Source organism: Nomascus leucogenys, chromosome X (assembly GCF_006542625.1).
Source record: "Nomascus leucogenys isolate Asia chromosome X, Asia_NLE_v1, whole genome shotgun sequence".
In the NCBI taxonomy this organism is placed as follows: domain Eukaryota; kingdom Metazoa; phylum Chordata; class Mammalia; order Primates; family Hylobatidae; genus Nomascus; species Nomascus leucogenys.
Genome location: NC_044406.1, coordinates 15533861 through 15559691, shown reverse-complemented (window position 1 = coordinate 15559691; position 25831 = coordinate 15533861). Strand labels below are relative to the sequence as shown.

General features: G+C 38.7%; 1 protein-coding gene across 5 annotated transcripts in view; it reads right to left on the bottom strand.

Moving 5' to 3' along the window:
- Positions 1-25831, bottom strand: part of REPS2 (RALBP1 associated Eps domain containing 2) — a 202563-nt gene that overhangs the window by 49206 nt on the left and 127526 nt on the right. For 3 of the 5 annotated variants that reach the window (XM_003261098.4, XM_012500875.2, XM_030806745.1), the window contains exon 13: positions 25152-25288. The exons of the other annotated variants lie outside the window; for them this stretch is intronic. In XM_003261098.4, coding sequence (XP_003261146.2) covers positions 25152-25288 — 137 coding nt within the window. The remainder of the gene's footprint in view (positions 1-25151; positions 25289-25831) is intronic. 5 annotated transcript variants of the gene reach the window in all.

The following is a 25831-nucleotide window of genomic DNA, read 5'->3' as shown; positions in this document are numbered from 1 at the left end:
CATCATTTCTGAGGGCTCTGTTCTGTTCCATTGATCTATGTCTCTGTTGTGGTACCAGTACCATGCTGTTTTGGTTACTGTAGCCTTGTAGTATAGTTTGAAGTCAGGTAGTGTGATGCCTCCAGCTTTGTTCTTTTGGCTTAGGATTGACTTGGCGATGTGGGCTCTTTTTTGGTTCCATATGAACTTTAAAGTAGTTTTTTCCAATTCTGTGAAGAAAGTCATTGGTAGCTTGATGGGGATGGCATTGAATCTATCAATTACCTTGGGCAGTATGGCCATTTTCACGATATTGATTTTTCCAACCCATGAGCATGGAATGTTCTTCCATTTGTTTGTATCCTCTTTTATTTCATTGAGCAGTGGTTTGTAGTTCTCCTTGAAGAGGTCCTTCACATCCCTTGTAAGTTGGATTCCTAGGTATTTTATTCTCTTTGAAGCAATTGTGAATGGGAGTTCACTCATGATTTGGCTCTCTGTTTGTCTGTGATTGGTGTACAAGAATGCTTGTGATTTTTGTACATTGATTTTGTATCCTGAGACTTTGCTGAAGTTGCTAATCAGCTTAAGGAGATTTTGGGCTGAGACGATGGGGTTTTCTAGATATACAATCATGTCATCTGCAAACAGGGACATTTTGACTTCCTCTTTTCCTAATTGAATACCCTTTATTTCCTTCTCCTGCCTGATTGCTCTGGCCAGAACTTCCAACACTATGTTGAATAGGAGTGGTGAGAGAGGGCATCCCTGTCTTGTGCCAGTTTTCAAAGGGAATGCTTCCAGTTTTTGCCCATTCAGTATGATATTGGCTGTGGGTTTGTCATAGATAGCTCTTATTATTTTGAGATACATCCCATCAATACCTAATTTATTGAGAGTTTTTAGCATGAAGGGTTGTTGAATTTTGTCAAAGGCCTTTTCTGCATCTATTGAGATAATCATGTGGTTTTTGTCTTTGGTTCTGTTTATATGCTGGATTACATTTATTGATTTGTGTATGTTGAACCAGTCTTGCATCCCAGGGATGAAGCCCACTTGATCATGGTGTATAAGCTTTTTGATGTGCTGCTGGATTCGGTTTGCCAGTATTTTATTGAGGATTTTTGCATCAATGTTCATCAAGGATATTGGTCTGAAATTCTCTTTTTTGGTTATGTCTCTGCCAGGCTTTGGTATCAGGACAATGCTGGCTTCATAAAATGTGTTCGGGAGGATTCCCTCTTTTTCTATCGATTGGAATAGTTTCAGAAGGAATGGTACCAGTTCCTCCTTGTACCTCTGGTAGAATTCAGCTGTGAATCCATCAGGTCCTGGACTCTTTTTGGTTGGTAAGCTATTGATTATTGCCACAATTTCAGAACCTGTTATTGGTCTATTCAGAGATTCAACTTCTTCCTGGTTTAGTCTTGGGAGGGTGTATTTGTTGAGGAATTTATCCATTTCTTCTAAATTTTCTAGTTTATTTGCATAGAGGTGTTTGTAGTATTCTCTGATGGTAGATTGTATTTCTGTGGGATCAGTGGTGATATCCCCTTTTTCATTTTTTATTGCATCTATTTGATTCTTCTCTCTTTTCTTCTTTATTAGTCTTGCTAGCGGTCTATCAATTTTGTTGATCTTTTCAAAAAACCAGCTCCTGGATTCATTAATTTTTTGAAGGGTTTTTTGTGTCTCTATTTCCTTCAGTTCTGCTCTGATTTTAGTTATCTCTTGCCTTCTGCTAGCTTTTGAATGTGTTTGCTCTTGCTTTTCTAGTTCTTTTAATTGTGATGTTAGGGTGTCAATTTTGGATCTTTCCTGCCTTCTCTTGTGGGCATTTAGTGCTATAAATTTCCCTCTACACACTGCTTTGAATGTGTCCCAGAGATTCTGGTATGTTGTGTCTTTGTTCTCATTGGTTTCAAAGAACATCTTTATTTCTGCCTTCATTTCATTATGTACCCAATAGTCATTCAGGAGCAGGTTGTTCAGTTTCCACGTAGTTGAGCAGTTTTGAGTGAGTTTCTTAATCCTGAGTTCTAGTTTGATTGCACTGTGGTCTGAGAGACAGTTTGTTATAATTTCTGTTCTTTTACATTTGCTGAGGAGAGCTTTACTTCCAACTATGTGGTCAATTTTGGAATAGGTGTGGTGTGGTGCTGAAAAAAATGTATATTCTGTTGATTTGGGGTGGAGAGTTCTGTAGATGTCTATTAGGTCCACTTTGTGCAGAGCTGAGTTCAACTCCTGGATATCCTTGTTAACTTTCTGTTTCGTTGATCTGTCTAATGCTGACAGTGGGGTGTTAAAATCTCCCATTATTATTGTGTGGGAGTTTAAGTCCCTTTGTAGGTCACTCAGGACTTGCTTTATGAAGCTGGGTGCTCCTGTGTTGGGTGCATATATATTTAGGATAGTTAGCTCTTCTTGTTGAATTGATCCCTTTACCATTATGTAATGGCCTTCTTTGTCTCTTTTGATCTTTGTTGGTTTAAAGTCTATTTTATCAGAGACTAGGATTGCAACCCCTGCCTTTTTTTGTTTTCCATTTGCTTGATAGCTCTTCCTCCATCCCTTTATTTTGAGTCTATGTGTGTCTCTGCACGTGAGATGGGTTTCCTGAATACAGCACACTGATGAGTCCTGACTCCTTATCCAGTTTGCCAGTCTGTGTCTTTTAATTGGAGCATTTAGCCCATTTACATTTAAAGTTAATATTGTTATGTGTGAATCTGATCCTGTCATTATGATGTTAGTTGGTTATTTTGCTCGTTAGTTGATGCAGTTTCTTCCTAGCTTCGATGGTCTTTAGAATTTGGCATGTTTTTGCAGGAGCTGGTACCAGTTGTTCCTTTCCATGTTTAGTGCTTCCTTCAGGAGCTCTTTTAGGGCAGCCCTGGTGGTGACAAAATCACTCAGCGTTTGCTTGTCTGTGAAGTATTTTATTTCTCCTTCACTTATGAAGCTTAGTTTGGCTGGATATGAAATTCTGGGTTGAAAATTCTTTTCTTTAAGAATGTTGAATATCGGCCCCCACTCTCTTCTGGCTTGTAGAGCTTCTGCCAAGAGATCAGCTGTTAGTCTGATGGGCTTCCCTTTGTGGGTAACCCGACCTTTCTCTGGCTGCCCTTAACATTTTTTCCTTCATTTCAACTTTGGTGAATCTGACAATTATGTGTCTTGGAGTTGCTCTTCTCGAGGAGTATCTTTGTGGCGTTCTCTGTATTTCCTGAATCTGAATGTTGGCCTGCCTTGCTAGATTGGGGAAGTTCTCCTGGATAATATCTTGCAGAGTGTTTTCCAACTTGGTTCCATTCTCCCCGTCATTTTCAGGTACACCAATCAGACATAGATTTGGTCTTTTCACATAGTCCCAAATTTCTTGGAGGCTTTGTTCATTTCTTTTTATTCTTTTTTCTCTAAACTTCCCTTCTCGCTTCATTTCATTCATTTCATCTTCCATCGGCGATACCCTTTCTTCCAGTTGATCGCATCTGCTACTGAGGCTTCTGCAATCTTCGCGTAGTTCTCGATACTTGGCTTTCAGCTCCATCAGCTCCTTTATGCCCTTCTCTCCATTGGTTATTCTAGTTATCCATTCGTCTAATTTTTTTTCAAAGTTTCTAACTTCTTTGTTATTGTTTTGAATTTCCTCCCGTAGCTCGGAGTAGTTTGATCATTTGAAGACTTCTTCTCTCAACTCGTCAAAGTCATCCTCCATCCAGCTTTGTTCCGTTGCTGGTGAGGAACTGCGTTCCTTTGGAGGAGGAGAGGTGCTCTGCTTTTTAGAGTTTCCAGTTTTTCTGCTCTGTTTTTTCCCCATCTTTGTGGTTTTATCTACTTTTGGTCTTTGATGATGGTGATGTACAGATGGGTTTTTGGTGTGGATGTCCTTTCTGTTTGTTAGTTTTCCTTCTACCAGACAGGACCCTCAGCTGCAGGTCTGTTGGAGTTTACTAGAGGTCCACTCCAGACCCTGTTTGGCTGGGTGTCAGCAGCAGTGGCTGCAGAACAGCGGATTTTCGTGAGACCACAAATTCAGCTGTCTGATAGTTCCTCTGGAAGTTTTGTCTCAGAGGAGTACCCGGCTGAGTGAGGTGTCAGTCTGTCCCTACTGGGGGGTGCCTCCCAGTTAGGCTGCTCGGGGGTGAGGGACCCACTTTAGGAGGCAGTCTGCCCGTTCTCAGATCTCCAGCTGCGTGCTGGGAGAACCACTACTCTCTTCAAAGCTGTCAGTCAGACAGGGACATTTAAGTCTGCAGAGATTCCTGCTGAATTTTTGTTTGTCTGTGCCCTGCCCCCAGAAGTGGAGCCTACAGAGGCAGGCAGGCCTCCTTGAGCTGTGGTGGGCTCCACCCAGTTCGAGCTTCCTGGCTGCTTTGTTTACCTAAGCAAGCCTGGGCAATGGCGAGCACCCCTCCCCCAGCCTCGCTGCAGCCTTGCAGTTTGATCTCAGACTGCTGTGCTAGCAATCAGCGAGACTCCGTGGGCATAGGACCCTCCGAGCCAGGTGCGGGACACAATCTCCTAGTGTGCCGTTTTCCAGGCCCATTGGAAAAGCGCAGTATTAGGGTGGGACTGACCCGATTTTCCAGGTGCTGTCTGTTACCCCTTTCTTTGACTAGGAAAGGGAACTCCCTGACCCCTTGCGCTTCCCGAGTGAGGCAATGCCTCGCCCTGCTTTGGCTCGCGCAGAGTGCGCTTCACCGACTGTCCTGCACCCACTGTTTGGCACTCCCTAGTGAGATGAAACCAGTACCTCAAACAGAAATGCAGAAATCACCCGTCTTCTGTGTCGCTCAGGCCGGAAGCTATAGACCAGAGCTGTTCCTATTCGGCCATCTTGGCTCCACCCCTTAAACAAGATTTTAAACTATGATTCTACTTCTTGAATTGTTATAGGACTCTTCAGACTTTCTAATTCTTAAGTTGATTCTGATAAATGATATTTTTCTAGGCATTTATTGTCTAAAATTTCAAATTTATTAGCATAAGGGTGTCCATACCCCCCTTATTATTATTTTAATCTCTGCATGTGTAATTGTCTTTTCCCATTCCTCATACTCCAGTTTTCTTCACTAATCTCAGCTGGCATTTGTCAGTTTTGTTACTCTTTTCAAAAAACCAACTTTTAACTTTTTTGAGCCTCTGTATTGTATGCTTGCTTTCTGTTTTATTAATGCTGCTTATCTTCTTCCATTTACTTTCTTTGGGCATATCTTGTTCTTTTTCTACCTTAAATTGGTTGCTTAGTTCACTAATTTGTAGCTTTTATTTTCTAATGTAAGCATTTAGGGTTATCAATTTTTTCCAAGTACCTCTTTAGTAGAATATCATAGGTTTTTCTTTGTGATATTATCACTCAGTGCTAAAAGCTTCCTAATTTCCATTATAGTTTATTTTATGATGTCTAAAGTATGTCTTTTAGAATTTCCTTAATTGAGAAGTCTATTAGTAGCAAACTTAGTTTGTTTGACTGAAAAGTCATTTTTCCTCTCTTGAAAGACGATTTAATTGGGTATAGAATTCTAAATTGACAGCTATTTTCTCCCAGCACATTGACGGTAACATTCCACTGCCTTCTGGTTTCCACTATTGCTATTAAGAAGCCAGCTCTCAGTCGAATCACTCTTTTGTTAGATGGCCCATCTTCTCTCTGGTTGCTTTTAAGATCTCCTCTTTGTTTTGGGTACTCTGAAATATCAAACTTTATCCTATGTCTGCACATGTATTTCTCTATCATCATTTTATTTTATCACTTGCTTCACTGGAATTTCTGAACCATGTAGCAACCCATTAATTTTGGTCAATTCTCAGTGATTCTTTAAATGTTGTATTTCTACCATTTTTCTCTCCCCTCTCCTTCAAGAGCTTTCTAACTGTACTGTGTTCTAGATAATTTTCTACGATCTACTGTCCAAGTAACCAATTCCCTCTTTAGCTGTTCTTAATGTCTAACAAAATCCAGTCTTTGAGTTTATGTTACAGAATTGTTCTTTTCTAGAAGTTCTATTTGGTCTTTTTTGAAAATGTTTTTTTCATTTTTATAATTTCTTGGCCACTCATTTTCTTCCTCTTTTCTTTCAACATATTTATATAATTTCAATATCTGAGGGCTTTGTATTTCCTGTTTGTTCTTGCTCATTGTGCTTCATTTCCTAGTGTGTTTAGCAACCTGTGACTCTAAACTCAAATTCCTTGGAACTTTACCTATAGGAAAACTTCGAGGCATGTGGAAAGTGAATTCCTCTTCCCTCCATCGCTTCTGCCAGAAATCTGAGGGTACTATCAACCTGGGACCACTTTAAACTAAAATCTTGGCTTGATACTGTGTAAAACTCCTCGTTTCTGCTGTATGACCCAACGTTTTATTAAATGTCCTATCCAAAGACTTTTGAGTATAGACAGCAGTTCAAATACATGCAGCTAATCTCACTCTTAACTCATTAACAGAAAAATGAAGAGAACTGTTTAAGTGCTCTTGTTTAAATTTGGAACTGGGAAAACAGATGAGCAACTGATAGCTAACTAGACAGATCTGAGAAAGCAGGGAGTAACCAATTTGTACCACAGAAGCCCCCCAGTTCTCAGGAATTGGTGGCATCAAACACCTCTGAATGTAGGGGTAGAATGAGGAAAGCAATAAAAACCTAAAGCAATTAACTAATAGTGGATTTATTTCCTACCCTTCAGGAAAAGGTCATACTTTGACAAGACCCTTCAGGATCTGGTTCTAGCTATTCTTCATGCTGTTTTTGGCTTCAGGGGCCCTACTCTTACAGTCCCCTCTGCTGTAGTAGCTATGCCTTATACCTGTCTCACGTGATAACTCAAAATACAGTAAGTGATCAACAAATATTTATTTAAACTACCTTAAAATCTATAGGATTATATTCCATCCTCATTAAAAAAAAAAAAAAGACTGATTGAAGCAGTTTAGGAGCAGTTTTTTCTCCCACATTCTGCACAGTTTCAGCATGTTTCTCACTCCAGCAAAATGCTAGATATAGTTTCCTTTTCAGAGAAGGCACCAGGCCCAGATGAAGGCATAAGGGCCATGCTGAAAACAGACAGATTCAGTAAAAATATGCACTTTGGATGCTGAGATTCTTCCAGCCTTCTTCCCTTCTGCTCCCAGATTGCTGCTTCCTTCCAGAGATTAGCAGAATGTGTTCCAGAGAATCAGATCAGCCAGGAAGACACATCTAAAGAGTTGGTATCAAGGGATCTTCGACAAGACGGCCTGGCCAGACCATTCTACCATGAAGCCAATAGCTGGCAACTTCCATCAATTTGCTCATATATTCCAAGCAACTTTTTATCCTTCATTATTAAATATAAGTGGATGACTAAGTATTACCAGATATCTACAGAAAATGTTCTAACCTAAGGTAGGGATCAATAAAAACAGGAAGAAATTACCTCATAGAAACAGACTAGACCTTTACTAGGAGAAAACGTTAAAATATATATTATTAATATCATCAGAATGATCATTAAGTTTATTCCAGAAACATTTAAACACTAACTATGTGGGAGGTATTGTTCAAGGTACTGGGAAAATATCCATGGGAAAAACAGGAAAAAAAAAAAGCTATACCCTTATGAAGCTCATATTCTACTGAGAAAAGAGACAATGGGGTAGAGAGTGACAGATAAAATTTTAACTAGAGTCATCAGAGAAAGTCTCAGTAAGACATAAGAAATGCTGTTTGCTAAGGTGAAATGCTGGGATGCTATTTAAAAAGAACATTCAGAAAACAAAACAAAACAAAAAGAATACTCGGAAATTAAAAGTAAGATAGCAGAAAGAGAATAGAAAGGTCAAAAATAATCTGAGGAAATCTTCCAGAAAATAGGGTAGTAGCCAAATAAAAGATCCACAAAGAGAAACAGAGAAAACGGCAGGAAAAATAATCAATTAAATGGTTCAATAAAATTTCCCAGAAATGAAGAATATGAGTTTCTAAATTTAAAGGACCCACTGAATACCCAGGACAATGGAAGAAAACAGACTCATGACAAGGTATATCATGATATTTCAAAGTACTAGAGTCAAAATAATTTACAAGTTTTCAGCAGGGCATGGGAGAAGAGAGCAAGTCATATACAAAGGATCAGATGTCCAAATGGTTTTAGACTTCTTCATATATCATTAAAAGCTAGAATCCATTGGCACAATTCCAACAAAATTCTAAAGAAAACTTATTTCCAACTGATGATTGTATATCCAAGACTAGCAGCCTGCATGATGATACAATTAAATACATTTTTAGACATTCAGGGTCTCAAATTGAGCTCCAAGCACCCTTTCTAAGGAAGCTGCTAAAGGATGTGCCTCACCAAAACAAGAGAGTAAACAAAGAAAGAGAAAGACACAGGATACAGTAATAAAAGAAATCCAACATGGGAAAAAGAGGAAGGGAATCCTTGGATGACAGTGTAGAGAGATCCCATGATGAAAACTATGTACCAGGCATTGAAGACAATCAGTTTATATTTCTTCAAAAAGCTGAAACTGATGGAACACCTGAGGTGTGAGAATTTCATAAGAGGAACTCTGGAAAATTGAAGAAGTCTGTGGTTGAATCAGGGGCAAGTACATTGAAAAGAAACAAGTTGATTATTCACTCCAAGTCAAACAAAAACCTGTGCAAGTAAAAAAAAAGTAATTTACTATATGTCTTACATGGCTATAACAACAATAATATAAACACTAAATATTAATCTAACCAAAATTATAATATATCAGAAGGGTGGAGGAGAAAGATACTGGGGGAGGGAAGATGATGGCAAAAATTGAAGTCTACAAGAAGTTACACAAATAATGTTATTTAGAATTACGAAGGAAATACCAAAATAATCAACATTTTAAAACCCTGCAGCAGAGCACATTCTCTCCTAAGTCTTGGAGTTCTATCAATGGCCTTGGAGGAACTTCTCAGACTTCAGTTTGTCCCCAGTTCAGCATGAAGCTCTGGGCCTTCCCCTCTACAATATCAGGATATCAGCTATGATTATTTACTTTTCCAGCTCTCTTTCCTGAAGTCTTTCCACTGACCCTTAGTCAAGAAAAAGGAAAATTAAGAGTATTCATTCATTTCACTTTGCTCTAGATATAGGGTCTCGATGAGAACTCTCTCAAGATTTGCCTACTCACACACACAGCTTCTGCAGGGAAGCAGGCAGAGTCAGAAGTGCACCCAAAGCCTCAGGTTTCTCTCAGTTGCCACTCTTTCCAAAAAAAAAATATACATATATATATATATATATACAGCATTAACTCATGCATTTTTCCTTGTTCAGCTGCTGCTGAAAAATCTCTTCCTTGCATTTATAATTCTGTGTTCCTTTCCTTTAATGGTGGGAGATATTAATCTAGCTACATTCTATCAATTTTGTCTAATTCATCTTTTTGTCTCCCACAGCACCTAAACACACTGCCTTATGTTTAGTCGGTACTCGCACAGTGGTGGAAATTGGAATTAAATTTAATTTTAAAAATCTTCTCTTACAATATTTTCAGTCTGCTCTTGACTTAAAATTGGATCCAAATATTTTATCCAGTATGCCCTAATCAGTCAAAAGAAAAAGTACACCTTCATGCAAAGTGAAATTTAAAAAATACTTTGATCACATGGTGAAAGGCAAAGGAAAAAAAATAGCTGAATAATCTAGTGTACATTTGCAAAAGATGACAATGTACTTGTTAATAGTAACAGCTGCTTTCCTGGGAGGGAAAAGAAGGCAAGAAGACGGGAGGAGAATGTTGTTCCCACATACTTTAAAAAGTGACCATACTCATCAAGAAATTGCAGGTTTATTTGTCAAATATTATAGTTAATAAAGTGGGATACTAGATATCAGCAAGGCTTTGTCCAGCCAAAAATTTGTATAAGTGTAATCCAAAGGAAAATAATAAATACCCCAATCCTGAAAACCACATTAAAAACTTCAGGAAAAGAAACTGTCATTTAATCCTAAATTCAGAAGACAGACTAATAATTCCTACTGTTTAAAACAATTTCTTAAGTTTATTGAAAGACATGCAGATTCTGATACTGATTTATTGGATCTCTGCTTCCTAGTGTCTTCATCCAAAACTCCAACCTCTAACAATTTTTATCCTCTTATTTCATTATGCTTAGAAATTTCTAGGTAAAACATTATTCATAAACATTACTATTTACTAATTTCCTTCCGATTTTTACATAGCCCCTAATCAATAACTAAATGAAAATATATTCCAACTTATTGAGTGGAAATAAAGCAGCAGATGTAGCCATTGAAAGCTTCAGGAACAGAGAGCCGATTCTTCAGGGGAACAAAACTTGGAATAACTTCAGCTGTGGAAAGGGGCTCCCATCCCCCCTAACTAGGAATATTTTATGTGAAGAAAATACAAGCATTCGAATACCAAAGGGGGGAAAAAACACTCAAGGAATGGAAAATGTTGAAAGGAGCCTCTCAGTGGGACCTATACTTTTAAATATCAATCAAGTAAAGAGCCACATGCAAAGCTTTAAGGATTTCATCAGTAAGGACCATTCCTCTTCTTGGCAAGTTCATAAAAATGGCTATTTCTTTGTAACAGAAATTGTTCATTCTTTCTCTCCTTTCTAATCATAAAAGCATGTATGACCTTAGACATACCTCTTGATCACCCAGCATACACAGTGATGGACATGTATGTCATATACACCAGTGTATGTAACAAATGTTTGCCAAGAACACCTTTCCAGAAATACCTGCCTCTATCCCCTGACGACCACACACCACCCCCCGAAATACAAGCTCATTTAATTCTCTATGGAACAGAATATACTTTGTTACCAGTTAAAGGAGATTAACTTACACATCCTTGTAACTGTTCAACAAGGAAAACATTAATGACTGAGTTTAGAAAAGTAGTGAGATCAAATCTGATTCTTTCACTTTACAGATGAGAAAATTAAGACCTGGAGAAATAAAATGACCTTGCCAAGGACACAAGGCTACTATCGAGCAGTAATCAGTACCACATTTTGAACCTACAGGGCAGGCAGAGCAGAAAAATGCAGAGATGGAGGATAAACAGCTAGACAGAGGGTATTCTACATTCAGGGAATAAGCATGACAGAAGGCTTCAAAGCAAAAAAGTATTGCAACCTCAAGGAGCTCAAAGGATCCTTCTGAACATGATACAAACCACAAATGAAGTAAATAAGATACTGTATACTATCTAAAAAATATGCCATTGTAGCAAATACTTAGACTTCTGAGTCATGGGATTACCTCTTTGCAAGATTATGTATGACTCCCCTGTGTTAAAAAACATTCAGTATAGTGCTAGCATAAAAATAAACATATAAATCAACAGAACAGAATGCAGCATCCAAAAATAAGCCCTTATATTTAACAGACAAGTGATTCTCAACAAAGGTGCCAAGGCAACAGGAAAAGGAGAGTATTTTTTGACAAATAGTGCTGGGATAACTGGATATTCATATACGAAGAGATTAACTTAGATCCTTACCTCACACCTTATACAAAAATTAAATCAAAATGGATTCAAGATCTTAATGTAAGAGCTAAAACTATAAAAATTTTAGAAGAAAACAAGAAAAAATCTTCAAGACCTTGGGTTAGGCAGACTTCTCAGATATGACATCAAAAGCACAACCCAAAAGGAAAAGTTTTAACATTACACTTTGTCAAAACTCAAAACTTCTATACTTCAAAACATATCATTAAGAAAACAAAAAGACAAGTCACAGACTGGGGAAAATATTTGCAAATCATCTAACCATAAAGGATTTGTATCTAGAATATATAAAGAATTACAGAATATACAACTCAACAATAAGACAAACGCCCACTTTTTTAATGAGCATGATTTGAGTAGACATCTGACATGGTTTGGCTCTGTGTCCCCACCCAAATCTCATCTTGTATCTCTCATAATTCCCGTGTGTTGTGGGAAGGACCTGGTGGGAGATGATTGAATCATGGGGGCAGGTCTTTCCCATGGTGTTCTCATGATAGTGAATGGGTCTCACGAGATCTGATGGTTTTAAAAATGGGAATTTCCCTGTATAAGCGCTCTTCTCCTGTCTGCCACCACGTGAGACATGCCTTTAGCCTTCCGCCATGATTGTGAGGCTTCCCCAGCCACGTGGAACTGTAAGTCCGACTAAACCTTTCTTTTGTAAATTGCCCAGTTTTGGGTATGTCTTTATCAGCAGCGTGAAAACGGACTAACACAACATCTCATCGAATAAAATACAGGAACAACTAATAAGCACATGAAAAGATGCTCAACATCATTAATCATCAGGGGAATACAAATCAAAACCACAATGAGATATCACTTCACACACACTAGGATGTAGGATAATCAAAAAGATAATCATAAGTGTGGGTGAGGATATAAAGAAATAGTAACCCTCACATATTTCTGATGTGAATGTAAAATGGTGCAGATACTTTAGAAAACAATTTGTCCATTTCTTAAAAAGTTAAACATAAATTTACCACATACCCAGCAATTCCACCGCTATATATCTAGCTAAGAGAAATGAAAACATATGTTCACACAAAGACTTGTATTCAAATATTAATGGCAGCATTATTCATAACAGGCAAAAAGCAGAAACAACTCAAATGTCTGTCAAACTGAAGACTAGATAAACAAAATGTGATATAGCTGTATAATGGAATACTATTCAGCAATAAATAGGAATTAAGTACTGATACATGATACAACAGGAATGAACCTCAAAAACATCATGCTAAGTAAACAAAGTCAGACACGAAAGACCCCATATTGTAGATTCGGTTATATGAAATGTTCAGAAAAGGAAAATCTGCAGAAACACAAAATAGGTTAGTGGTTGCCTGGGGCTGGGCATGGGGAATAACTGTAAACAGGTATGTGGAGTATTATCAGAGTCCTGAAAATGACCTAAAACTGGATTATGGTGAAAGTTGCACTATTTGATAAATTTACTAGAAATCATTAAATTTTACACTTAAAATGGATAAACTTTATGATCTATATACCTCAATAAAGTTTTTTTAAGCTAAGGGTAGAAAAAAGTATAATTAATAATGTGGGGGAAGACAGATATGAAACAAGATGGGATACAGTTGATTAACTGTTGAAGCTGGATGTCCAGTATACTATTTGTCTTATATTCTTGCTATATTTAGAGCTTTTAATAATAACTTCATTTTTGAAATTAAAAAAAGAAAATAGATATATTATTTCCAAGTATCTATGAAGGCAAAAGCTCCTTTCCTATCTCTCTGAAGTACCTCAGAGAAATCTACTAACATTTTAAATCACATAGAAGAAAACACAGAAAAAAACACATTAAAGAGTGCCTTGCAAAGGTTACCATATTCATTCTTTAATACATCCTTTAACTTTAGATATTAATTAGTGTTATTGCCCATAGAAAAGTAGTAGGGTGTGCCCTCCAAATTAATTTAACGTAGACTGCTTTCTTTGATACCAAATCTGCTGCAACAAAGATCTGAACAAAGATTTCCCAACTTCGAAAGATTCTGGGCAGGATGTGGTGGCTCACATCTGTAATCCAAGCACTTTGGGAAGCCGAGGCAGGCGGATCACGAGGTCAGGAGATTGAGACCATCCTGGCTAACACGGTGAAACCCCATCTCTACTAAAAATACAAAAAATTAGCCGGGCGTGGTGGTGGGCACCTGTAGTCCCAGCTACTCGGGAGGCTGAGGCAAGAGAACAGCGTGAACCTGGGAGGCAGAGCTTGCAGTGAGCCGAGACCACGCCACTGCACTCCAGCCTAGGCGACAGAGAGAGACTCTGTCTTAAAAAAAAAAAAAAAAAAAAAAAAAGGAAAGAAAGATTCTGATGGAGAACAAAGCCATTATATTGCCTGGATCTTAGTCTCCTCATCGGTAATATGTGAGAGTTGGCCAAGATGACATTCAAGTTCTCTTTTAGCATTGACACTTCATGATTCTAAAATTTATCCATGTTTACTAATAACTCCTTTTTCCTGTACCATAGGATATGCAATAAGGGTTAACTAGGTCCTGGATGGAGACATGGGCAGACTTAAGTGACAAAAATGCATGAGATTCAATCTTGGTCAAAGATGGGTGTCTGGTTTCCTCTCTCATATTACATTTACACAAATGCATTCCTCCTAAGCATTTTACTATTAAAACCCTTGGGTTGGTTGAAATCACTAGTTGTGTTTCTGTATATGTTTTCAGGTAAATCAAACTAAAATTTCAAGAAGTACACATCTTTTTTCAGGATTAGTTAGTATTCATTCACTAGCAGCTGTTTCCATCACACTTTCATTAGTGCTGAATAATGCGGTGGGGGAGAGAGAGAGAATACAAATGTGTGTTAGGAGGAAGGCAATCTACAAAAAGAGTCTATCATTTTGGAACTGGCTCTTTTCTACATCTATCTATCTATCTATCTAATCTATCTATCTATCTAATCTATCTATCTATTGACAGAGTCTCATTGTGTCTGTCTGTCTGTCTATCTATCTATCTATCTATCTATCTATCATCTATCTATCTATCTATCTATCTATCTATCTATCTATCTATCTATCTATTGACAGAGTCTCACTGTGTCCTTGCCCAGGCTGCAGTGCAGTGGCACGATCTCGGCTCACTGAAACCTCCACTTCCCAGGCTCAAGCCTCAGCCTCCCGAATAGCTGGGATTAGAGGCATGCATCACCATGCCTGGCTAATTTTTGTATTTTTAGTAGAGACAGGGTTTCTCCATGTTGGCCAGGCTGGTTTTGAACTCCTGACCTCAGGTGATCCACCCACCTCCGCCTCCCAGGGTGCCGAGATTACAGCCATGAGCCACTGCGCCTGGCCACTACCATTATTTTTTAAAATGTGACATACAGTCAGCACAACTGCTAAGCCTTCAACATTTCAAAATGACTTTGTGATGACAACTTCTCCACACCAAAGTTCCTTGCTTATGCCACAATCTTTTGCAATCTGGCTTAACCCTACCACCCTAATGGGATGTTCTCCTAAGACTTCCAAAAGACACCGTCTACAAACTCCTTCTCCACCAGTCTCTCCCTTTTTCTTGGCCAGCCAGCCAACTTGAATCTTCCAGTCTCTACTTCCTTCCTGTAATACACTCCTCCCCAGGCACTCCAGGCCATGGTACTGTGTCCCTTACTAATACAATCACATGGCTTCGGGTTCAGTTCCACCAGAAATTTGGTGTTTACATAGCAGGTCCTGAAGAGTTTTGAGTAGGGAAGTGATCATAGCTGTGCTTGCAGAAAATTAATCCTGTTGCTTTATGAAGGAAAGAACAAAGCAAGCAAGCCAGATTTGAGGCTACTATAGTAGACTCCCAGGAAACTAGTCATAAGAAGTAAATCCAGACAGATGTCAAAAAAGAATAGGATTTGACTGAAAAGTCATATCCTTCAAAGTTTAGCTCACCAGCCCTGTGCACCCCCTGCCCACAAATCCACTGATCATTCTAGTTAGCAACCACCCAAACTCTAAACCCTTCTAACAATCACACACAACTGTGACATTGATTAGCAAAGTTTAGGGGCATATCCATATTCCTCTTGGGATCCTCCAAAGTGCCAAGTACCCAGTAAATGCTCATTAAATACTGGTTGAATAAGACACTTTTCTGGTCACCATTACTGAAGTCTATTTCAGTTTTCAAACAATTCTATAAATTCAGATGTATATAAAGAATTTACTGATGTACTGAGAATTATATTGTTTTATGATCTCCTTCAGCTCACAAGCTTCATAATAGTCACAAATTAAATGTCCAACAATAGGAAAATGCTTAAATAAACCATAGTCCCAATTAACAAAGGTAGAAAAAATAGAGTATCGCCATTTTGCAACTACCAATGAAATAATGGATCTAAGCAGTGGTTTGCTGGAAAAAGCTCATGCCAGCTTGTGAGAGCCAGCTGTGTGCATCTGTTCCAAACTCCACATTCAGTAACACATCAGTAGGAATGAAATTAGCCGTGGCAGGAGTGTTTACACCATAAAAATTGGCAAGTGGCCGGTTGTTAAACATTTACTGACACACCACTGGATGTAGGCAATGGTGATCAATAGCTGATAAAACCATTATTTGAAAGGTCGCTGGGATCTTTATCATAACACATGGATCAGGCTAATACTACGTAAACCCACTAATCAATCAAACATCACAAAAATAAAGGCATTAGATACTAGAGAGCTCTTAATGTGGTGCAGTAAGAAGTACACAGCATCTTTAGGTAGTATTCTTGTCAAAAATCTAAACTAACTCTAATCAAGCCTAGACCTACCTATCAGTTTATAGGAAATACAGGGGATGGAAGAACAAACAATCAGCAAAATACAGAATGTGAAAAAGTCTACAGGGTAGATGATTTTTTATGAATAAATGAATAGCAAAGAGAAAAAAAGATTGAGAGAAGAACCTATCGGTTAAGAGACTTAAAATATGCCCAAAACAAGTGCAATGTGCATGTAGCCCTTGTTTGAATTCTGAATGGAACAAACTAGTATAAAAAGACATACTTGAGACAATTCAGGAAATATGAACACTGGCCAAATATTAAATGATATTAAAGAATTATTGTTAATTTTGTAATGTATGACAAAGGTATTGTGCTCAAGTATTTTAAGACCTTATCTCTTAGAGAGATATATAAAGAGTTTATATATAAAATTATATGATATTTGGGATTTGCTTCAAAATAATATGGGGGTGGAGGTTCTCAACTTTTGCATAAATTTGAAATTTTTCATAATATGGTTTTTAATAGAGTAGCCAGCATATAGATGATATATAAAAGAAATACAAAATTCTCAGTACCGACATGGATATCTCCAAGAAATAATGTATAATGTATATAAAAAAGGCATGAAGAAAACATGCATAATGTGATGAAAATTATTTTAAAGACCATTTAGAATTATATCAAAAAGAATAAAACTTTTAGGAATACATTTAACAAAAGAAATGCAAGACTTGTATACTGAAACATTGTTGAAAGACACTTAAAGATCTAAATAAATGGAAAAACATCCTGTGTCCATGCATTGGACAACTTAATGTTATTAAAACCGCAATACTAACCAAACTGATATACGAATTCAATGCAAGCCATCCAAAATCCCAGCTGGCTTTTTTGTTTTTACAGAAATTGACAAGCTGATCATAAATTTCATGTGGAAATGCAAGGGACTCAGAATAACCAAAACAATCTTGAAAAAGAATAAAGCAGGAGGACTCACGCGTCGCAATTTCAAAACTTACTATAAATCTACAATTATCAAGACACTGTGGTACTGGCATAAGGATAGACCTATAGACCAACAGAACAGAACTGAGAGTTCAGAAATAAATCTTACGTTTATGGTTAACTGATTTTCAACAAAGGTGCCAAGAAAATTAAATGGATAATTAGTAGTCTTCTCAACAAATGATACTGGGACAACTGTATATCCACATGCAGAAAAATGAATTTGGACTCCTATCTCATGCCATATAAAAAAATTAACTCAAAACAGAACAAAGACATAAATGTAAGACCTAAAACTATAAGACTTTTAGAAGAAAGGAGGAGTGTTTGTGACCTTGAGTTAAGCAATCATTTTTTAGATATGACAGCAAAAGCACAAGCAACAAAAGAAAAATGCATAAATTAGACCTCATCAAAATTAAAATCTTCCATGATTCAAAGGACACCATCAAAAAGATGAAAGGACAACCCACAGAATGCAGGAAAATATGTGTAAATCAAATATCTGTAAAGGAACTTTTATGCAAAATATATAAAGAACATTTACAAATCAACAATAAAAAGACAACCCAATTTTTAAATGAGCAAAGATTCTGAACATTCTCCAAAGACAACATAAATATGACCAATAAGTGCATGAAAAGATGTATAACATCATTAGCCATTAGAAAATGCAAATCAAAATCACAATACCACTTCATGCCCACTAGGATGGCTAAAATTAAAAAGGCAATAACAAGTGTTTTGAGGATGTGAAGAAACACAATTGGAATCCTCATAAATTGCTAATGAAATAAATTGGTTCGGCTGCTCTGGAAAATACTTCAATAGATCCTCAAAATGTTCAACACAGAGTTACCATATGAACCAGAAATTCCAGCCCTACCTATACACTCAAGAGAAAGAAAAAATATGTTTACACAAAAACTTGGACATCAACATCTATAGCAGAATTATTCACAATAGTCAAAAAGTGGAGACAACCCAAATATCCAAAATGTGGTTTATCCATACAATGAAAGATTATTCAGCCATAAAAGGAATGAAGTATTGATTCATGCTACAACATGGATGAACCTTGAGAACATTATACTAAGTGAATGCAGCCAGTCACAAAAGACCACATATTGTATGATTCCATTAATACAGAATCCCGGAATGGGCAAATCCATAGAAACAGAAAGTAAGTTAGTGGTTGCCAAGGGATAGGGGAAGAAAAGGGGGGAATGGGAATGATTGCTAATAGGTATGGGGTTTCTTTTTGGGGGGATGAAAATATTCTGAAATTACATAGTGCTGATAGTTATATAACACTATGAATACACTAAATATCACTGAATTGTACACTTTAAAAAGGTGAATTTTATGGTATATGGGTTACATCTCAATAAAGCTTTCATTAAAAAAAAAAAAAAACTGCCCAGACTGCCAAATTGAACTCTTGGCTAGCTGTGCACTGTGGACCCAAAAGTTTGGGGTGGGTCAGGAATCCCATAGTCCCACTAGATTTTAAAAGAAACAAGTAGCACTCACAGGAAAAATACAGTAAGGAAATCTATAAGGTCAGAGCTGCTTTTGTGGCCAAATTCATCTTTTAGAGAACCTGAAAGGTAAGTTTGGTGTTAGGAACATCTCTTACTCCCAAGGAGTTTACCTACTTCTTAAGTTACAGAAACAAATATTCATTTACAGAAAACCCAGGAAAGACTTCTCAATTCGCCACTCAATAAACACAGCCACTTCCAAGTTAAGACAGAGCCCTTACCATGACGTTTTACCCAACTATACATCTCACAATGTAATCTTTGGGAGGTCCTCCAGAACTACTCCTCAGTGTTGGAAAGGCACTGAAATAGAATCTGAAGAACGCATCAGAGCTTAAAAGAGTGCTCGGGGCCGGGCGCAGTGGCTCATGCCTGTAATCTCAGCACTTTGGGAGGCTGAGGCGGGTGGATCATGAGGTCAGGAGATTGAGACCATCCTGGCTAACACGGTGAAACCCCGTCTCTACTAAAAATACAAAAAATTAGCAGGCCGTGGTGGCAGGTGCCTGTAGTCCCCAGCTACTTGGGAGACCAAGGCAGGAGAATGGCATGAACCTGGGAGGCGGAGCTTGCAGTGAGCTGAGATCACGCCACTGCACTCCAGCCTGGGTGACAGAACGAGACTTCGTCTTAAAAAAAAAAAAAAAAAAAAAAAAAAAAAAAAAAGTGCTCGGAACACTTCTGTCATTTCAGCTGCATTCCAGGAGGTGGTAGCAGATGGTCATAAAGATACCCCGAATACAGAATCGTAGGGAAGATTGAGATAGGTAATCTCAGGCAGGAAAGACATCTCTGGTACTCTCAGATACCATCATTGTAGCTAAAGAGTGAAAAGCAAATTTTTTATAATAGGTGACATCTGTACCTGAACCAAAATTAAAAAGATACAAATAGGCATTCAACAGAAAGTAAGCTTGTTTCCCAGTCCTGTCCTCAGTCATACTGTTCCCCTTGCCCAGAGGCAACTATCATTACCAGTTTCTTTAGCATCATCCTGAAATTGTCTACACATTTATAAACATACACATTCTGCACCATACTTTTGTCACTTAATTTACCCGAGATAGCTCTCCATGTAGTATACGTGCCTGTTCTTTTTAACAGCTTCATACAATTCCATAGGATGGATGTGCCATAGTTTCTTAACCATGGAATGAGTTGTTTTTATCAGCATATCTAAAGCAGAGACAGGAAATTAGCTACCCATGGACAGACACTAGCCCCGGATGTGTTCTGTTCAGCCATCACAATGGTTTTAACGTATGGATCTCAATGTATTTGGCCATATGGGGTGTGGTTTAAAAAAAAACAAAACTGACCATCAACATCCCCTTCTCCTTTTTTGCAGTAAGAAGCGTATTTCTGGGAAATGGCTGCCCTGCCAAGGACTACATTTCCCAGCTGCCTGGCAACTAGGTCTATCCATGGGCCTAGGTCCCCCCAGCTAGATATGAGTGGAAATGATGAAAATGCCCGGTCTGAAACTTTAAAGGAATGGCTATGTCTCCTCCACACCATCTCTGCCCCTTCTGCCAGACAGATGCTCAATGACTGGAACAAGGCAGAGCTAAGGCTTTTTACTGTTACCATGGAAACCTCAGGCTACAAACCTCAGGCATGGCTTTGAGAAGAGGCAGGTCTGAATCAAGAGTGGAAGAGAGGGGTAGTTCTTACTGACTCCGTGGACAGAAGAAACCCCTTTTTATGAAAAAAAAAATTACCTCACGAAAATAACTGTTTCGTTGAGGAAAAGGAGGTTAGGTACCAGCTTAGTGTGATTTTTCTTACAGGAATCTCAGTAATAAAAGATGTTTCATAGCTATAAATATAGAGCTATAAAATCCAAACATCATTGAGCAAATTCCGGGTCTGACTGCCTTTGGGTTTTGCATACTTCCATTGTCACTGACTTAGACTTTCTCGCACATTTTTTGCTATCTCTCAAACACAGCAGCTGTGTGGGACTGTGAGGCAACGGCTCCAAGAACTGGGTCAGCTATTACAAATGGTGATCTCCCTGTTACACACAGCGATCACAGTGTATCCACTTCTCCTTATGAAAACACATGTCTCGGGTCTGATGCCAGTACCTAGGGCCCTGGAATCATCTAGGCTACTATAAATCACACATTCACACTCTCTTTACAGATACCAAAGTTGAAGCCAACTGTTCTATATTTCCAAAGTTGGCCTTGTTCATTTTTATAGATTTACATTCTAAATCAGCCCTTTGTTCTTTTTCCCCATATCATGTTACCTATTTTCATAAATGTAAAGGCATTAATGCCACCTACTTCTAAGCTATTTCTTTAAATGCTACTTGAATCCTACACCAAGAGTCTGTGGACTCTCCTTCCATTGGTTCTACAATTTTTTATTCTATTTCCTGCTTTTTCCTTTGGATAAACATCATCACTCCTATGTAACATCCATCCCATCTTTCTCTTCATTTTCCTCTCTCATTGTTCTTTGCATCTTCTCTCCATCCTATTTCCTTTCCACACTATCACTCCACTTTAAGACACTCTGTCTCAGCACCTTAGCTTCAATCACTCTGCTTTTCACAATCCTGTGAGTCTCATTTTATTAAACAAGGGCTGCATTTTATCTTTCCCTTTCAACTCAAGTCCACATCTTACTTCATCTCACGTTATTTTCCCCTCTTTTCTTTACCTTTCCTTATTCTTCTATTGTCATAAACAGGGTGACCCAGGCAGTCTGTCTTAAGTGATAAAGTTGGCAGAAGGAGAGGATATGGGGGGTGGGGCTGGAGGGACAAGGAACAGCAGAGCAGCAGGTGAGGTAGGCTTCCCCATGGCCACCCTCACATTCCCAAGTGCCTGACAGGAGGGAGGTCCAGAACGTAGGCAAAATGAAGAAGAAAGAAGTGGTCCCCGTGGTTAGGCAAAGAGACATGTAGCAAAAGAAGCTGGCCAAGCCTTCTGAGCAGGCAAATCATAAGAGAAGAAATATTTGTGGCCAATAACAATACAAAAAGATTCTCAGCCTCACTAGGAATCAGGGACATGAAACTGCCTATTATATAGGTAATGATTAAAAAGATGAACATGAAGCAGTTTTGGCAAGATTGTGAGGAAACACTTTTAGACAGTGTTGATGATGGAGCAAGTTGACAGGTGTTCCACCTCACCCTTTGGCAACATATAGCTACACTTTAAACATCTACAGCCTTTGACCCTGCAACTCCAACCAGCAGGATTTAACCTAAGAAAATAATTAGATGATGAAACAAAGATATGGACATGAAATTATTAATAACCTCTGCCTTGTTTATATTATAAGAACAAGGTGGTGGTGTGAGGGAGCTTGGCAAGGGGAGGGTGAGGGGAGGCTCATACCTGTGAAGGAGTGATGGGGGAGAAGGACAAAAAGAGAAACAGAGGGGTATGAAGAGGACACGGGGGTCGGGGTGGAGAGAGAGAGAGCTTTGTTTGCAAGGGTGAGAAAGGAATGGGGGCTGGGGTCATGGGGTGGTGGGTGAGCTTAAGAGGAAAGTATGGGGAAGAGAAAAGGCAGAGAGAAGGAGGGAGAGATCTCTCCATCAAAGCACAGTCAACCATGATATATCCATATCATGCACACCTTAAAGGGAACGGTGCAATCCTCTATATGAAATAGAAAGATGGTTAATTGGAAAGATCAGGATACAGAACAGCAAGCATAGTGTGATACTATTTATCTAAAGTGATACATAAAGATAAGTGCAGCAAAGGGATGCCTACATGTACACCATGATTCTCAGTGAGTAGACTCTTCTGGTAGGTTTAAGCTCTATTTCATGCATTTCTAGTTTGTCAGCATTTCGATAATTAATTTCTAGCAATATGCAATACACTAAAATTCTATATAATTTAGACAGACCCTTATACTTTTCTGTGAGAATTAACTAACATGAAAATAAATAAAGTAGATGCAATTACACCACCTGCTTTTCATACTGCAGAAATGTTCTACTCTTCATGTGATAAATTTAAACTGCTCATTAAAATTTCATCTGTATAAATTTGTACTGAAAAGACAATGGAATTAGGCTATGAACAGAGACATCACCCACCTAGCTATTATTTGTCTAAATCTTAGATTTATCAGGCCCTACCACAAGGGACCTCATCAGGGCATTATCAAACCAAAATACTTTTCATCTTGAAGTCACATCGACACAGAGATATCAAAGAAAGCTGTCTTAATTCAGGTTTTCCCTAAAGAAGCCCCTGACATATGAACTTGAGAACAGGTATATTATTCGAGTGAGGGGAAAGTGAGACAGGGCAGGAGGGAAGCAAAACAAGAAAAAGTACATCAATGAATGGTGTACTACGGCAGGCAACTGGGGTTCAGTCCTTTTGCGAGCCTTCTGAGAAACTGGGTAGGAGGAATCACAGAATTGTCCACCAGGGGTCAAGGAAGTTGGGGTGTTATCCTAATTGGTGGAGGCTTGCCATTTCAGGCATTAAATTCTTGATACTTGCAGGCCACAGGAATATGGGCCTTACATGCCTACTAAGGCCTGTGGGCCAAATACAGTACTACAGGTTGAGTATCCCTAATCCCAAAAATCCAAAATCCGAAATACTATAAAACCCTCAACTTTTTAGTGCCAACATGACACTTAAAGGAAATGGTCATTGAAGCATTTCAGATTTTTTTATTATATGCTCAATTGGTAAGCATATAATGCAAATATTCCAAAATCCAAAAATATCCAAAGCCTGAAACACTTCTGATCCCAAGCATTTTGGATAAGGAATACTCAACCCGTATTTGGATTATGTTTATTATCTCACCAAAACCTTACAACTCCATGGAGTATTGGCTCTACTGTACAGATTAGGAATCTGAGATGCACAAACATTAAGCTACTTGCTGAAAATCAAACATTGAATAAGCAGCTGAGCTGAGCTCCAAACCCAGTTTTGTCTCTTCCACTATGTGATGCAGTGTCGTAAAAACCACAGCATGTGAATTCTCCAGTATAGCTGGCATCCCCTTACTGGGTCACACAACCTGAGAGAGACCTGTGAGCATTTCCAGCCTCCCTCTTTACAAGGTAAAGGTATTGAGATAGCTTCCCAGATTGTTTTAATCTTCTTGCATCCATAGGAAAATCTTCCAGGTCATAATCCGCCAGCCATGTGAAATTTTTATAGCATCATCACCTGTGATTACTCCCACCCTACATACCAGTCACTATGAAATTTATGCCAGAATTCAGATCAAAGTATGAGAGGAAATTCAAGGCAAATTTTTGTCTGATGAACTCATGGCAGAGAATTAAATTTGATAGAGAGTTCCAGATTTTAGTATATTAAAAAACAATCTATAACTTTACTGTGAGGAGAATACTTTATTAGAACAAATAAAACATGCTGAGCTCTGCCCAGACACAGAGGTCATGCTAATGTGTGAGCCAAGGATAGTCTTTTCTTGCTTTAGTAGAAAAGATAATAATCTGCAAATCACTAGCATCTGAAGCTGGCCTGATTTAAAATGCACATAGATGGAGAAAAAGTTCCAGGAAATCATTGTATTTATAGCTTGCCTGCATGAGTCAGTGGAAAGGCCCTTGCTGCTCCCAAAATAACACTTGGGACAGCACTGTATCCTATCACCTTCACTAAAGCAAAGGCATGCCTCTCATCTTCTATTCCTTAGGAGGATATCTCCTACCTCACAGGAAGCCAAGGAAGCAGACAGGGCCCCTCTGGGCCTCACCCGCCTCCAGCCCAGCTACACAACTGCTGGCTCAAGAACATCCCATCCCCAGAAGCCCAGAGCAGTCCACCTGAAGGAGCCCTTGCCCTAGGACCCTCCACCAACCACCCATCAGTCAGATTCAGAGTCCCCTCAGCATTAAATCCTACAGGACACAGGATCTTCTCCATAAGTGTAAAATGCAGGAGAAGGTTCTGGCTAGGCCTTAATCTCCAAGATCTTTCATAGAAGACCACACAGGCATCTGAGGAAATGACAGACAGCAATCTATCTTGTTCACAAATTACCAATGAAGCAGAGAGTAAGACCCCAGCCACACACTCAGCAGGCTGCATGGGAGTGAAGCATTTTTATCCTCTTGGTAGAGAATTTCCTAATTCTTGATCCATAACAAGTGTGGGCAAGGCTCCAGACACATGTGCTACATATGTGTCTAGAATTGCTTTCTCTCCCAAGAATACCATAGCCATGTGAAGACCTTCACGGAATGCTTAACTGCCAGGTCTGCTCTTTCTCCGGACTCACAGAGGCCACTGTGGCAGACACACATCCATTGGCTCCAACAGGAAATGAAAGGGCTCAGGGGACAAGGGGCACTTCACCTGGCACACTGGGCTGGAAGACTTTATTCAGATCCAAGGAGGAGGCTCTGGAATGGGTTTTCTGTGGCCGAGGTGGCGGGGTGGGAGGGTCCTCGCCCTTTTTCATGGCCTCTTCTATGGAGGTACTAGAGTAAGATCTGTAGCAAAATAAGGGAAGGTCAGAAGGGAAATAGCAAAGCTTTACTCTCTGAAGTTGGGGTGAAATGGAAAATACCCACAAAGTCAAAGTGACTACAAGGAACCGATGGGCTACCAAAGTAGCCATAAATTCTATTAGCCATTGAATGCCACTATGTACAATAATTGTCCAAATCCAACTATGAATTGGGATCTTTTCAACCTCTTTGTTCTTATTATACCTTAGATCTAAATCAACCCCCCAAAAAAACTTTGTGTAAATTCAAATCCATTTCTATTGGAATTGTTAGTAAGAATAATATAGAGCCCTTCAGCTTAGGCATTTCCATGTTCTAACAGAAGGGCTTCATGGTATAAACTGATCAGAGAACTTTTCTCCTGTTCACTTGCAAATGTGATGACAGGCTCATGTGGAATTGGGACAGATAAGCTGAGGGTAAGAATTCAATGTTCAGGGGAATATGCCACAAACGAAGCTAGGAAAGGAAAACACACATCAATCAGATTGAGGGGTCTAGCCTGTCTTTCCCTGAGAAAGCAAA